The sequence below is a fragment of the Rattus rattus genome, chromosome 12, assembly GCF_011064425.1.
Source record: "Rattus rattus isolate New Zealand chromosome 12, Rrattus_CSIRO_v1, whole genome shotgun sequence".
Taxonomy (NCBI): Eukaryota; Metazoa; Chordata; class Mammalia; order Rodentia; family Muridae; genus Rattus; species Rattus rattus.
Window position 1 is genome coordinate 64,871,959 of NC_046165.1, and position 15,251 is coordinate 64,887,209.

At 39.4% G+C, this 15,251-nt stretch overlaps 1 protein-coding gene across 4 annotated transcripts in view; it reads right to left on the minus strand.

The window, feature by feature from the left end:
* The window catches only part of Cab39l (calcium binding protein 39 like), a 101,339-nt gene that overhangs the window by 36,154 nt on the left and 49,934 nt on the right, over positions 1 to 15,251 (minus strand). For all 4 annotated transcript variants that reach the window (XM_032917215.1, XM_032917216.1, XM_032917218.1 and 1 more), the window contains 3 exons: positions 14,510 to 14,651; positions 12,103 to 12,267; positions 3,261 to 3,379 (listed from right to left, as the gene is read on the minus strand). In XM_032917215.1, the coding sequence (XP_032773106.1) occupies positions 3,261 to 3,379; positions 12,103 to 12,267; positions 14,510 to 14,620 (395 nt within the window). In that variant the 5' untranslated portion in view covers positions 14,621 to 14,651. The remainder of the gene's footprint in view (positions 1 to 3,260; positions 3,380 to 12,102; positions 12,268 to 14,509; positions 14,652 to 15,251) is intronic.

Genomic DNA, 15,251 nt, shown 5'->3' on the forward strand with positions numbered 1-15,251 from the left:
GAAATTTAGAATGAAATGATTCTTTAAAAAGTCTTTTTCATAAAACGTGGACTCTAAATCCCTTAAGTCTAGCATCCAGATGACTCTTCTTGTTATATAAGTATTAACCGTCTCTATGTGACATATGGCTGGACTTGTGTTCAATATAGCAGGCCACTATTGAGCCCCCAAGTAATACCATTTGGTATATAAGTAGACCAATCAAGTTATTGCCTAAGTTTTCAAGGACCTTCAGAAAAGGTAATTTAGTAAAAATGCTGAGCTTTAACAGAGGGCTACATGTAAAATGCAGAGCTACACCAGCCAATTTCTCATTATCTACTCTGTCCTTAGAAGCACCAACAATTAATTCTGTCTTCCCCGAATTGCCCTAGTAAATGAGAATTCCTGGAAAGAAACTGTGTCTGCCAAATCTGATTGATTGGTAAGAACTGAAATGATGTAGAGGCTTCTATACTTTAGGTCCAAAGCTTTATCTTGGGGCCAGATTTAGCTCCCTAAATGGTCATTTCCTTTGGCCATCTCTGTGTTAGAACACCCCATGACTAACAGATTGAAATCTTTTGGAATCTATTAACTTAGAAGACCACTAACTTCTTCCATCAACCCAAAAGCTAAGAATGTCATCAGAAAGCATTTGAGGCCTATAGGAGAGATCGCCCCATCTTGCTGTAATTGCTCTGATACACATCAATGTATTTTTATGATTTTCTTTGCTCTGCTACTAGAAAACATCATGAATTGCTTCCATGTAGGAACATGGAGTTACCTAGCATCAAGTTTCCCAAGCCATTGAAATGTGACAGGGCAAGTCAGTGAAGATTTCTCTCCATCTTGTATTCTTGCTGAGGCCATTTTAGGTTTAAGTAGAATTTGATCTCCTTGACTGGAAGCTTTGTGGAAAATTACCCAACTCTATTCTAGGAAATCAAGGAAAGTCATGATGTCCTACCTAACTTATCCTGACTGGTGTTAAATGCCTACTTATGCAAACCTACTCCAGCTAACTGCTTAGCTTCAATTAAACTTCCTGCATTAGCAAAACATCCCTCTGCAGCTTCCAAGTAAGATATCAGGATGTGCTTCTGCCTTTAAAAGCCCCTTTCTCTAAATGCTCATAGCTACACTTGGGTCCTAAATGCCTGATCATAGTCCCAACTGGTGGAATAAAGACTTTAAATTGGCTACAGACTATGTCTGAGTGGTCTTCCTTGGTGGCCTCCTCATCATAGTCACTCAAATTTGGCTCCAAATTTTTTTTTCCCTTTGAGATGAAAGCTGTGCTCTTTGAATTGACAGTCCTTAAATCTTCTTTGGGACACACTAATGCTTAAAGAACATATCAAATCTGAGTTTAAAATGTGCTCTTTTAAGTTTTCTAATCTTAAATAACACCCTTACAGTCTGAGTTACTGTGAACAGCTACACTGACTGCAACCCTGGTACAGAACAAGCACTCTCTGGCATCTACAAGACAGAATGTGAAGGAATAAACCTGAAGTGAATAACCACTATAAGAGAAAAAAGTCCAGAGGTGCAGCCTCTAAATTGTTATTGATAGTTTTATTGGGAGAATTTATGGAAGATACTCCTTTCTTATATTAAACATTTCCAAGATAAATAGTTATTACCTTTGAATCAGAAAAAAGTGAAATCGTTTTAAAATATCTCCCATGGTCAATACCATATCACTAAAGTTTGGTTCTAATTTTGGTCTGACTCCCACTACCATCCAAACCACTTTCCAGGCTGTACCAGAAACCTTCGGGTACAGTTCCCGAGGGCATCGCAGCATGACCTTCCAGTTCCTTGGTAGAACACGGACGGCTCTTACTAATCTGGTCTCTGCCTTTCTAGCGTACCTCATCCTTTCTGAGTCCTCCTCACCTCCAGCCACACTGGGATTCTTGTCATTTCCTGTGCACACGAAAGTGTCTATATATTTTTACCTGTTTTGGGGCTGAAAAGTCCATGAATAAAGTGATCTCAGGAAGCATATGTGGAGATGGAGCTGACCTGGATCATCTGCCCTGCACTATCATGTGACACTTGTCCTGTGTTGAGTCACTCCATTTTGGGCTCATGTGCTGTAAGAGTCTAGTGTTCCTTAAGTAGTAGAAAATCCAAGTGCATTTTCTTTTCCAGAGCTAAGAGAACAACCTCTAACAAACATTACTTTGCATCATCCTCAAAGCCATCACAGTATACTTCTTTGCTCAACAATATATAGGAACTACATGGGAAAACAATCTCAATGTGATTAGTTATAAAATTAAAATCTGTGCTAAAGTATATTGAGAGGACAAGAGAAGGGAATGGAATGCCAATGGCACTGGAAAAACTAAACAATAAGTGCATTATGATTTATATATATTTAAAAATGACTTAAAAAACTCAACAACTAGAAAAGAATGACTGCCACTGAGCAATCAGATTGAAGAATGAGAAAGAAGCAAAGAGCTCTTGCTCATTGATATAGCTGATTTTCAAATTGTGTTATTACTTTAACACAATTAAATATTTATAAGTTGACAAGGGAGGAAGGTGACACAGGTGAAGTAGACTTCACATGGCTCTACAGCACTGGAGAACTACACAGCAAAATGAGCTGTGCTGGCTTGAGATACGGAATAGCAAGGCAGCACCGGGGAGGACTATTATCTGCTGTTTGCACGCCTGCAGGCACCTAGCAATCTTTAGGATTCCGAGTATCCTCACTATGCTCAAGAAGCACGTGAGTAGACACAAAAGCAATAGTCAGAGATCCTACTTTTTTCTCCTTTATAGCTCTGATTACAAACAGTAACATCTATTGTGTTCCCATACAGATACTTTGTCTCCAACCTGGCAGTTGTCAGCACTGTAAGAATGCTTACCTCTATTGTTTAAGATAGAGAACTAGAATAGATATGTATGTGCTTGTGTGCACACATGTGTGTATAACGAAGGGACACAACACCATGCAAGTAGGAAACAGTACCTGGGCAGTTAGGAACAGGGAAAATGAGGAAGCAAAAGACATATGATAGTAAGAGGCATGGATAGCAAAAAGGTAGAGGAAAGAGGTAGGAAATGCAATCAGCAGAGACCAGAGTACAAAGGAGGACTTCCTTTAGGTTAAGGCATTTAGAGACAGATCTGGAGGACACTCCTACATATAACAAACACTGACCAGGCAGTTCCAAATGAGGCCAAGGAGGCACAGTACATACTTTTTAACAGTTATGTTAAACCTACTTCTAAGAAAACCAGGTACCTACCCTTTGAGAAGCATAAACAGGATGTGAGGATGAGAACAGATATATTCCACCGTAGGACACCGTGTACCAATCTGTCTTCTCAGGATGTTGTTGAATATCTGGGTCACATCTTTTTTTCCCTGTTAAAGAAACATGTCACCATTAAATGGTTTGCTTTTAATGGATAAACTGTAGGGATGGCATGTGGGATAGAAACATACACTCTCATAAAGATAGTGTCATTCTGAATAAAATGCAGAGCCAATCATTTCCTATTTTCATTTGTTTTCAAAAACTCCACTCAATGGGCACAGCTGTTCACCAGATGTACAGGTGGGGGCCTTGGCGGGGCAGGGAGCTTCTTTACACAACCACAAATACAAAAGCATGGATGTGTACAAAGTAGCTGCAAGAACTGAAGTTCCTATGCTTTTTCACCTTTTAGCTCCCTTTAAGTGGAAACAGTGACTGATATTTCTAAATCTTCATAAATGAGAGAAATAGAAGAATATAAGTTACAACTAAATAAAATGTTAGAGTCAAACTCCTTTTTCTTAACATCTAATTCTGGGTAATATTATCCCTTCACTTTATCTATTTGTTTAACTTGAGGCTTTTAAGAGACTTTTTATTTAATGAGATGTAAATTTAAAATGTGAGTTTTCCCGATGAAATATGTAGCTTAAGAGTCACCAAGCTGATGCAAGACCGAGATGCACCCAGGGTTTCGTGCATCTGCATAAGCCCACCATCTGCACCATACTGCACGGCTGTGAAGCTGTCAGTTTTATAAACACTTAACCAAGTGTTAAGAGAAATAACAAAGGAGCTGGGGAGATGTGTCACTAGTTAAGAGCACTGGTTGCTCTTGCAGTAGACCTAGATTTGTTTCCTAGCACCCAGATGATGGCTTAAGCCATCTCTAACTCTAGTTCTAGGGGAGTCAATACCCTCCTTCTGTTTCCACAGACACTGGGCACTCCTGTGATGCACATATACACAGGCAGGCAAACACTCACACACAGAAAACAAAACTAAAGTATTTTAAAAGGGAAAGTAATAAAGAGAAAAATTCTGAAAGAGAACATTTACCTCATGAAAAACATATGTACAAGGTCCTCTGTCTAATCTCTAACAACTTCCTACACATACAAACTCAGAATATAATTAGGTCTTTTAAAACTAAGATAGAAATTTTAAAAACTGAAAATCTCTGATCTATGATTAGGCAAAAAGTTCTTAGCCTTGACTAGAACAACAGTGAAGAAATAATAAACTGATTTCATGGATGGCATTAATCCCCTGGGAGCCAGAGTTAAGTGACCAGCCTGGTCAACACAATGAGTACCAGGACAATGTAAATAGACACTAGCTCAAAAGAATGGACACACACACACACACACACACACACACACACACACACACACACACACACACACACAGAGGATTAGGGGGTGGGAGAGGGAGAGAGAGAGAAATAGAGAGAATTGGAGAGATAGCTCAGTAGTTAAGAGCACGGAATGTGCTTCCAAAGATCCTAGGTTCACGGAAAGCACTCACATGGTTATTCATAACCATATGTAGCTCCAATCCTAAATGATCTAACATCCTCCTCTGTGGGCACCACACATACATAGTGTACAATCATACAGACAGGTAAGGCATGCATATTTAGAAAAATATATTTAAAAAAAATCATCCAAACAAACACAAACAGCTTTTGTTCAGAGGAAGATTCTGTTAGTAAGATTATATAGAGTGGGGAAAAATACTGTAAGCCGCATCTACCAAAAGAGATCAGTATCTGGAGTATACAGACTCAATATAGTAAAGTCATAAAAAGATACTTTGCCAAAGAGGCCATATAGTTAACTGAACACAGGCACATTAAAGGTGTTCAATGTCAGGAACCTTCAAGAAGTGCACGGTAAAAGCACAGTAAGTTATACATTACTCCTTCTGACAGCTCTATAGCATGGCTGAATGAAAAGTAAAGACAACAGGAAACACTAGCAAAAGTGGTAAGAGCACATTCACGTTGTGATGGAAATGTAAGACAGGGACAGTGACATGGCTCAGTGGGTAAAGATACATGCCCTTGCAGAGGACATGAGTTTGATACTTGGAACCCATAGTAAAAAAAAACCAGGTCCAGAAAGTTGTCCTATGACCTTCATATGATTGAGCTGTGGACACTGGGCTTGTGCACACATACAATGACAGTAATGCACACAATATTTTAAAAAGGGAATATAAAACAACACAATCAGCCTGTAAAACATCTACGTATTTTCTTACGAAACAAAACACATAATTAACCACTCCACCAGCACAATGTCACTCGAGCATTCATGATAGAGAAAGAAGCACATGAGAAGTGAATCTGTCAAGCAGACTCCTGAGTTAGTTGCTCATGTCCAGTGTGATATCACTGCCTCTACAAACACACTGCTGTAGGTAGGCAGTCTGAATCTCCTGTTCCCAGGTTCAGAGCCTGTTACTGTCTTGCTCCAGCAGCTGGTGCTGTCTTTCCATGCTGAAGTAGAGGACAAACTAGTGTCCTTCAGTCAGCATACACTGCTCACAGTGGTTCCTATAAAGGGTTCGGGGATAACAAAGGTGAAGCTCAATCCCATGTGAAACAATTTCAATCTTCCACCGACCCACTCATCTTTCCTTACATTCCTTCCTTTGGAGCTATTCTCAAGTTGTCTCTTTCCCTGTTTCCAATGCTTCTGTCAAGCTGTTCTCTCTCCAGTTTCATTTTGGAGGCACTCAGAGCTATGAATTTTCCTCTTAGCACTGTTTTCATTGTGTCCTATAACTTTTGGTATGTTGTGACTTCATTTTCATTAAATTCTAAAAAGTCTTTAATTTATTTCTTCCTTGACCAAATTATCATTGAGTAGAGCACTGTTCAACTTCCATGTATATGTGGGCTTTCTGTTGTTTTTGTTATTATTAAAGAACAGCCATAGTTCATGGCGATCTGATAGGATGCAGGGGATTATTTCAATCTTCTTGTATCTGTGGAGGCCTGTTTTGTGACAATGGTCAATTTTGGAGAAGGTACCATGAGGTACTAAGAAGAAAGTAAATTCTTTTGTTTTAGGATGAAATGTTCTGTGGATATCTGTTAAATTCATTTGGTTCATAATTTGTTAGTTTCACTGTGTCTCTGTTTAGTTTCTGTTTCCATGATCTGTCCATAGATGAGAGTGGGGTCTTGAAATCTCCCACTATTATTGTGTGCGGTGCAATGTGTGCTTTGAGCTTTAGTAAAGTTTCTTTTATGAATGTGGGTGCCCTTGCATTTGAAGAATAGTTGTTCAGCATTGGGAGTTCATCTTGTTAGATTTTTGATGAGTATGAAGTGTCAGCTGTTTTCTGATAACTTTTGATTGAAAGTCGATTTTATTTGATATTAGAATGGCTACTCCAGCTTGTTTCTTGGGACCATTTGCTTGGAAAATTTTTTCCCAGGCTTTCACTCTTAGGTAGTGTCTGTCCTTGTCACTGAGGTGTGCTTCCTGTATGCAGCAAAATGCTGGGTCCTGTTTACGTATCCAGTCTGTTAGTCTATATCTTTTTATTGGGGAATTGAGTCCATTGATGTTAAGAGATATTAAGATAAAGTGATTGTTGCTTCCCGTTATTTTTGTTGTTAGAGGTGGAAGTATGTTTGTGTGGCTTTCTTCTTTTGGGTTTGTTAAAAGAAGATTACTTTCTTGCCTTTTCTAGGATGTAGTTTCATTCCTTATGTTGGAGTTTTTGATCTATTATCCTTTGTAGGGCTGGCTTTGTATAAAGATACTGGACAGCTAGACTCTGAGGGGTTCTGACACAACCAGGATCACAGGAGGGACAGGCTCCAGTCAGAGCCAGCAAGGTCAGGTAACACGAGAGATAACCAGATAGTAAGAGGCAAGCGCAAGAGCCTAAGCAGAGGAAACCAAGGCCACTTAGCATCATCAGAGCCCAGTTCTCCTACCAACGCAAACACTGCATACCCCATCACTGGAAAAGCAAGGTTCCAATTTAAAATCACATCTCATGATGATGATAGAGGAATTTAAGAAGATATAAATAACTCCCTTAAAGAAATATGGGAGAACACAGCTAAACAGGTAGAAGCCCTTAAAGAGGAAACACAAAAATCCCTTAAAGAATTACAGGAAAACATAACCAAACAAGTGAAAGAATTGAACAAAACCATCCAGGATCTAAAAATGGAAATAGAAACAATAAAGAAATCACAAAGGGAGACAATCCTGGAGATAGAAAATCTAGGAAAGAGATCAGGAATCAAAGATGCAAGCATCACCAACAGAATAAAGAGAGAGAAGAGAGAATCTCAGGGGCAGAAGATACCATAGAAAACACTGACACAACAGTCAGATAATGTAAAACGCAAAAAGCTCCTAATCCAAAACATCCAGGAAACCCAGGACACAATGAGAAGATCAAACCTAAGGATAATAGGTATAGAAGAGAGCAAAGACTCCCAGCTTAAAGGGTCAGTAAATATCTTCATCAAAATTATAGAAGAAAACTTCCCTAACCTAAAGAAACAGATGTCCATGAGCATACAAGAAGCCTACAGAACTCCAAATAGACAGGACCAGAAAAGAAACTCCTTCCGAAAAGGAGTAAGGAGAAAGTTCAAGTAACAGCCAGAAGATTCTGGGCAGATGTCATATAGACCCTAAGAGAACACAAATGCCAGCTCAGGCCACTATATCCAGCAAAATTCTCCATTACCATAGATGGAGAAACCAAGATATTCCAAGACAATGCTTCTCTTCTCAATTTCCTACTCTATTAGTCTTCCACTAAAGGACATCTCTCCTACTTCTGTTAGTGTTCTCTGCAAGGGAATCTAAGTCCATTGCTTTCCTTCCGGTCATTGTCCAGAAGCTGCATACATCTTGCCTCACACTCACCAATGTGAATTCAAAACAAAAGTTTATGGTTTTGTTGTTATTTTTCTCCCACCTCTCTGTAGGAAATGCTTTCTGAACTATCTGGCAAGAGCAGCTCATCCCTCAAACAGTAATTTTCCCTCCCAGTTATAAAAATCAGAAATTGTAGTCAAATGACTGCAGCTCTTCAAAGACACATGGTAAAGGTAGTCACTTTTGGAAATGCAATGATCATCACTCAAAAGAGCCTGAATTGTGTAGTAAACAACTTTCTAATTCTTTAAAAAAAAATGGCATATTGTGCTCTCACTCTCCCTCTTTTTCCCTCTCCGAGCCAGTTTTCTAAGTAGACCTAGCTAGCCTAGAACACGTGATCTTCCTATCTTGGCCTACCATGCCTGGCTAGAATACCTTCTTTCATTCTATCCTCCTTCCCTACCTCCCTCCCTCCGTTCTTTCTTTCCTTCTTTCCTCCCTTCCTATCTACCCACCTATCTCCTACCTACCTACCAAGCAACCAAGCAGTTAGCCCAGTTTCAGAGGCTGATTAAAGGACCATGACTAAGGGCAGGCGCAGCACATATTCAAAGTGCTACGTAACACCGTTGATAGGGAGGCATCCTTCAAAGAAAATTCCACGTACCTCACAGCTTTGTTTAGTAGTAGCTCAGCTGGAGGAAATGCAGACCTAGCACCCAAGGTACTTTTAAACAAAAGAGCTTCTGAGTACCCCTTATGAACTGAGAGACAAGGGTTGGGAGTTCTGTGCTGTTAGAATAAATTCTGAAACCAGAAAGAATTTTATCAAGCTGTCAGCAGCTTAAATTGACATTCTGTCTCAAGAAGGAAAACTGTTGCCTCAGGCTGCTGGGCCTTGCCTGTGGTTCAGAGAGATGTGCAGCACATTTCTGTACGCAGGCCAGAAAGCGGAGATCCTGCCTCCCTTCCTCACAGTACTGTGTGTGGTTGATGGATGCTACAAGTCTAACTGTCCCCAGTTTAAACGTTTGTCATCCATCAATTCAAGCATGAATAGTCATTTATGAGAGGTCAGGGGAGAAGAATAGCTGCACATACTGAGTATCTCATTCATTCACAACTATGTCCTAGGCATTGCACCTTACACAGGAGTAGATAACACTAAAAACGGTCTGCTGCTTATTACTGAAGTAAGGACCCTGTAGTGACATTGTTTGCTTATTTGTTTTTTGTTGTTTTAAGACAGTGTCTCATTATGCAGCTCAGGTGGCTTAGGACTCACCTGGTTTCCCATTAGGTAAAGAAACTGGGTGACTTTCTCTTAGCAGGCATTAGCTGGTTATACGTTGTCTAGAGGTGGGCTCCCCCTGCAGTTCCCCTCCGTGTTAGTATGCCAGTTGCTACTGCTCAGAGCTCTATTCTTCCTACTGCACTCTTAGCACTTTGGTCTTGTTGTTTTCTGTCACTGCGCCTGATGCTCTATCTTCTCCGAGTCTTCAAAGCATAATCATCCTTAGCCTATTTCCTACAGCATCCCACTGTAAACTAGGCTTATCTTTAACTAATTCAGGCAAATCAATGGTAATAACTTACAGTGCGGCTACTCGCAGGTAAATATACAAAACAATAAGACAAAAATATAACTGTAATCCAAGAATGAGGACTCTTCTTTACTTATTCACAGCTACTGCTCAAAAATATCTGAAACAAATAATGGGCCTGCTAAATCGCTCTGTGGGCAAACATGATTGCTACTCAAGTCTGACAAACTGAGTTCTATCCCAGAAAGGAAAAGAGAATCAACTTGTAAAGGATGTTGTCTAATCTCCACATGTGAGCCATGTTACTCGTGTCCCTGCAAACACACACACCGCTACCACCCCTAATCCCCCAATAATAATGATGATGATGCTGATAAACAAAAACTTCAAAGGTTATAACAAAACAATTCAGCTTGCATTTCATTTACTTAGAGAATAACTGAAAATACTCTGACATTTTTAAACACTTTGCATTTATGTTTAGTTTTTATAGGATGTAACATATACATGCACATCTTTTACATGGTTTAATACTGACAGTGATGTGAGGATAGATGAGGAGATCTGGGCTAGAGGCTAATTTACTGGCTGTACAATCAGCAGTAGAGGCTGGACTCCAGACACCTGTATCATCGTGTCAAATATTTTCCACTGTGACAAGCTTCTACTATGTTCTTAAATGCAATCAGAGAGACACTTACGTGTATGAACACAATGAAGTGTGCTTTGATCGCAGGCACGCCCAGTTCAGACAGGAATGGGATAAGATGGGGGCACAGATGTAGCCAAGCACACGGGAGAGAAGAGACTATGGGCCGGAGAACGTCAGAGAGAGACAGAGTAAGAGAAAGAAAGACAGGGCATCTGAAAGAAGGAATGAGTAAAGTCTGGGTTCTTTGAGACTCTTCTCTAGCACACTCTGATTTTACAATTCCACCAGTTTTGCTCTGTACATTCTGTCTATGTAATCTGTCCAGGGAGCTATGCACTAATATTGCACAGGTCCCTAGAACCCTAACTTTATGTCGGCTCAATTACTGTAATCCATCTCCTTCTACTTGTCTGTGAATAAAGCTAAAAGCAATTTGCTTAAAAACACATTGATGCATAACTCCCATCATGAAAACTGTGGGATATGTTCTACTAGCTGAGCTGCCTTGTCTGGCCTCCGTGGGAGAGGAAGTGACTAGCCTCACAGAAACTTTAAGTGCGAAAGTTGGGGAATACCTGTGTTGGGGTACAGAGGAGAAGGGGAAAGGATTGTAGAAGGGGTGACCAGGAGAGGGACAGTGAGCAGGATATAAAGTGAATTAATAATGATGATGATGATGATGATGACGATGATGATGATGATAATAATAACAACAACAATAAATCAACCTGTCTAACTCCAATCTATGAAAATCAACGAGAAACAAAGTTACCTGGAACTACGAAGTATACTGGTAGAAAGGAAAAACAGGAAAATAAAATGACTGCTACCTAAACAGTAAATATACAAACCTTCCTATGAATAGTAATAATAATATATAATAATGAAATGCTCATAACATATTTACTGCTTTTATTTTTATGTAAGTTACCTAATTATCAGGTTGGGGATTTAGCTCAGTGGTAGAGCGCTTGCCTAGCAAGCGCAAGGCCCTGGGTTCAGTCCCCAGCTCCGAAAAAAGAAAAAAAAAGTTACCTAATTATCTAGGTAAATTATCATAAACTGTTTTCAAAATGATGCTAAAACATACTACCAGACTGATATTTAATAAATTATTGGTTTGGTATAATACATTAATGAGAACAGGCTTGATAGATATGGTATCTGAACTCCAGTTCTCCCACTTTAACTTTATGACTTGGGGAAATTACTTAAAATCCTGAATCTTGGGTTCTCTATGTATAACATGGGATGTCTAGAGCCAAAGATGGCTCAGTGAGGGAAGGTTTTAGTGTGGAAGCCTATAACCTGAGTTCAAGCTCCTAATCCCACAAGGTGTGAGGAGAGAACACCCCCAAGACTGTCTTCTGATTTCCACATATGAAACATGAACACAAACACACACACACCAAGAAGTGAACACAGTTTAAAGTGGGATGGATGAATAATGAAGTATCTGCCATAAAGGCAGTTCTAAGAGTAAAGTGTGTGCATGAATTATATCTTGTACAGAAATAACTGTTCTCTTTATCTCTTGTGAATGGTGGTAGTCAGTAACCCAGTTACACAACACTTAACCACAGCAAGCCTTTGTGCTGACTGAAAAGGCTTCATGAAAGCTGTGAATGTCATATGTGAACACTGACTGATCAAGTATGGACACTTATTTATTGCTAAGAACGAGGAGAGACATCAGCATTTGAGGTAAAAAGGGGCTCTCATTGTTTACTCTCGAGAAGCAGGAAGGACAGCCTTGCGCAGGCTTTTACCTCAAAGTCTATGAGCTGCAGGTCAGCTATGAGTGTCACCAACAGCCCGCTGCTATAGAGCTCCTGTGCCAGCTGAGCCACCGCTTCTGTGGGGGGCTCCTTGTCCTGTGCTCCACACAGGAGCTCCTTCATCGCTTGCAGAGACTTTGACACTTCTTCTGAAGCCTGGGGACCGGAAAGTGTCAGTGGGTAAAAGAATACAAACACTGAAGCCACAAGTGATATTCATATTTTTGGTAGAAACTAAATAGTAAATGTATTCTTGAACATTAAATTGAGTGTTTTGAGGACATAGAAACTGCTACAAGTCTCTATTTAAGCCTTTTTGCTAAGGTTTTTCAATGCATTCCTACCCTCTTCATCTTCTACAGGTTCAGGCATAAAATCTCAATTTGTCAAACCGTACAAACTTGCACATATTAATCAATTGCACACAATCATGTTTGTATTTGTCAGACTTAGAGCAGTTACTACAGTTTAGGAACAATATGCAAATCCACCGAGGCGGCATGTAGACTAGTGTTGAAGCAGGGGAGGGGTGTGTGAGGAATGACTGCTGGTGGGTGTGGCTGGGCTTCCTTTGGGAATGGGAGACATGTTCTCAAATTAGACAGTGGTGATGGTTACACAATCTTGTGAATTGTAAAAACCCAGAGTTGAGAAATTATATATATGGTATGAAAAATACCTTAAATCCCTCATTAAAAGTACAATTGACAAAAGAAGACTAATTTAGTTAGCAGTTTGTATTTCTATTTGTAAAACAGTGTATTTTAGTTGACTTTCCATTGTAGTATGACAGTAATCAAAATGAGATGAAAATGCACGTAGTAAGACAAATGAGAAGAAAATAACTTGTGTCAGCATGGCATTACTTTTTAAAAGGCATTTCTCAAATTCTTTAGCTTATTACAGGCTTAAGAATAATTATTAAGAAAGCTCTCTGCTAACACAAATCCAAGTCAAGAGACCATATTTTCAGCACCCTGTCACCTTGAGTGTGCCTTTTTACCATACACAAAAATGACAATTTGTATCTTGAATGTCCCCCAAAGGTGCATGTGCTTTGTGGGGCATTCTTAGAGTGGTAGGAACTAATGGGAGGCCTCTTCTCCAGTCCCTGGGAAGATGCTTTGGAGTGAGACTGTGGGATGGACCACATCATCTGCTTTTTTTCTGTCCTTTTCCATCCCAGTGGCAAGCCGTGTTCCATGCTCCCCACATGATGTCCCTACCAGAAGCCGCAGAGCAATGAGGCCAGCTGAGCACACACTCAAGTTTCTAAAACCCTAAGGACAAATCAACTATACCTTTTTATAAGCTGAAAATCTCCCGTATTTGGTTATACTATCCATAGCAATGATTGTTTTAGTTTTCTCTACTTTTTGCCTTTGTCTTACATCACTGCAGTGATCCCCTCCAACTCTGAAACTCGAAGAAGACTTGCTCCCCTTCATGCAATGCTCCTTTTACTCAGTTTCATCAGTGGAGCTCATCTGTGTGGCTGCATGGAGGCAGCAGTTCAAGTGCCACATCTCTACTGCTCCACTCATGGGTCCTATGGCTGGTACATTTGCAAGCTGTTCTCATTGAGAAGCTGTGAACTACAACGCAGAGCACATTCTCACACTTCTCCTGTGTGCATGTGCAAGGATGTGTCGGATACCGCTAGTGGGATTATAGTATGCACATGTGCATGTGCTTTGTCACTTGCAATGATCACAAGAAGTACTCGTGCTATCAATTCTTGTCAACATTGCTATGAATGTGATGTAGGTTTAATTGGCCTTTTCCCAATTATTAATACAAACTAGGCAGTATTTTGTTGTTGTTGTTGTTTGCTATTTAAATTTATAAATACTTTATGAGGGTTATTTTTAGTTCCTATTTGAATCAAAATTTGACTCAATATCTTAATGAATAGGAGAATCAGAACAAGACATTTCTTCAGTTCCTTAGGATTATGGCTTTATCACATACTTGGACAGAATATAGTAGGACTCTAAGGTTTTTTTTATAACAGGTCATCTTGAGTCTAGTCACTGCAGAGAGAACCAAATATGTAGGACTTAAAATTCTTTCAAAAAGATATACAGAAGCCGCTTCCCATGCCCATGTGAAAGGAATGTGTGCCAGTTCTTTCTTTCACATCACTGTAACTCAATATAATAATAAAGCCCAGAGATCTTGAAACTCTGAAGTCTACAGAGATGTGGGGTGGGCCAGAGGCTCTGGGCAGTGAACCAAAACCAAAGGTTCAGTACAACAGACCCAACAGTCACCAGCTGTATAAAACTGCAACAACCTATGTAACAACAGGGGCCACACTGAACAATTCTTCATTAAACTTCCACATGGGCTTCTCCTTGGAAAACACACACTTTAATAGTTTTGTTTTGAATCATACCTTGTCTGTCTTTTTGTCCTGCTTTTCCAAAATGGCCAGGTTGTCTTTCAGAATTTTGACAATTTCTGCTGGATTTTTGTGTGATTTGCTAAACAAAGGCATTTTTTTCATCTATAAAAATCTCTTCTTCCAATATGGAATGCTAAAAAACAAACAAGCCAAGTTTTTAAAAAAAAATGCTAACTTTTAACTCCTAACATGTGTAATTGTCATATCATGGCACAAAGTAAGTTTTCAGTAATACCTGTTCAATCATTTGAAACATTAAACTGATCAAGTTGAGTTTCAAGTTTGATTATAATTTTAAGTAGATATAAAATATTTTAAGAAAGATTAAAAGCTTCACTTAAAAATAAGGATTGCAGAATATTTATTGAAAACCAAGAATATTTACTTTTAAACCAAGTAGGTTAGGATTCATATACTCTAAGAAAAAAGTAGTATGAAAAAGCATTGTACCAAGTGCTAATAGCAACTCAAGACTGCAGTGTAAAGTCTTAAATCTTCACTGCCATGGTGGAGGTGAAGAGAGCGGGCAAATGTTCAGTTCCAAAGGCTGGGAGCACATGTGACACAGACTAGAGAAATGGCTGTCACTGCCTGACTGCATTAAGAGAAACAAATCTTGTAATGTAATGGAAGGTTCCTTCTAGTAAAAGGCTGTTCATTAATACTTTATATATTAAAAAAATGATAAAATACAGTAAAAGTCTCTATGACTCAAACACTCAGATATGATTAT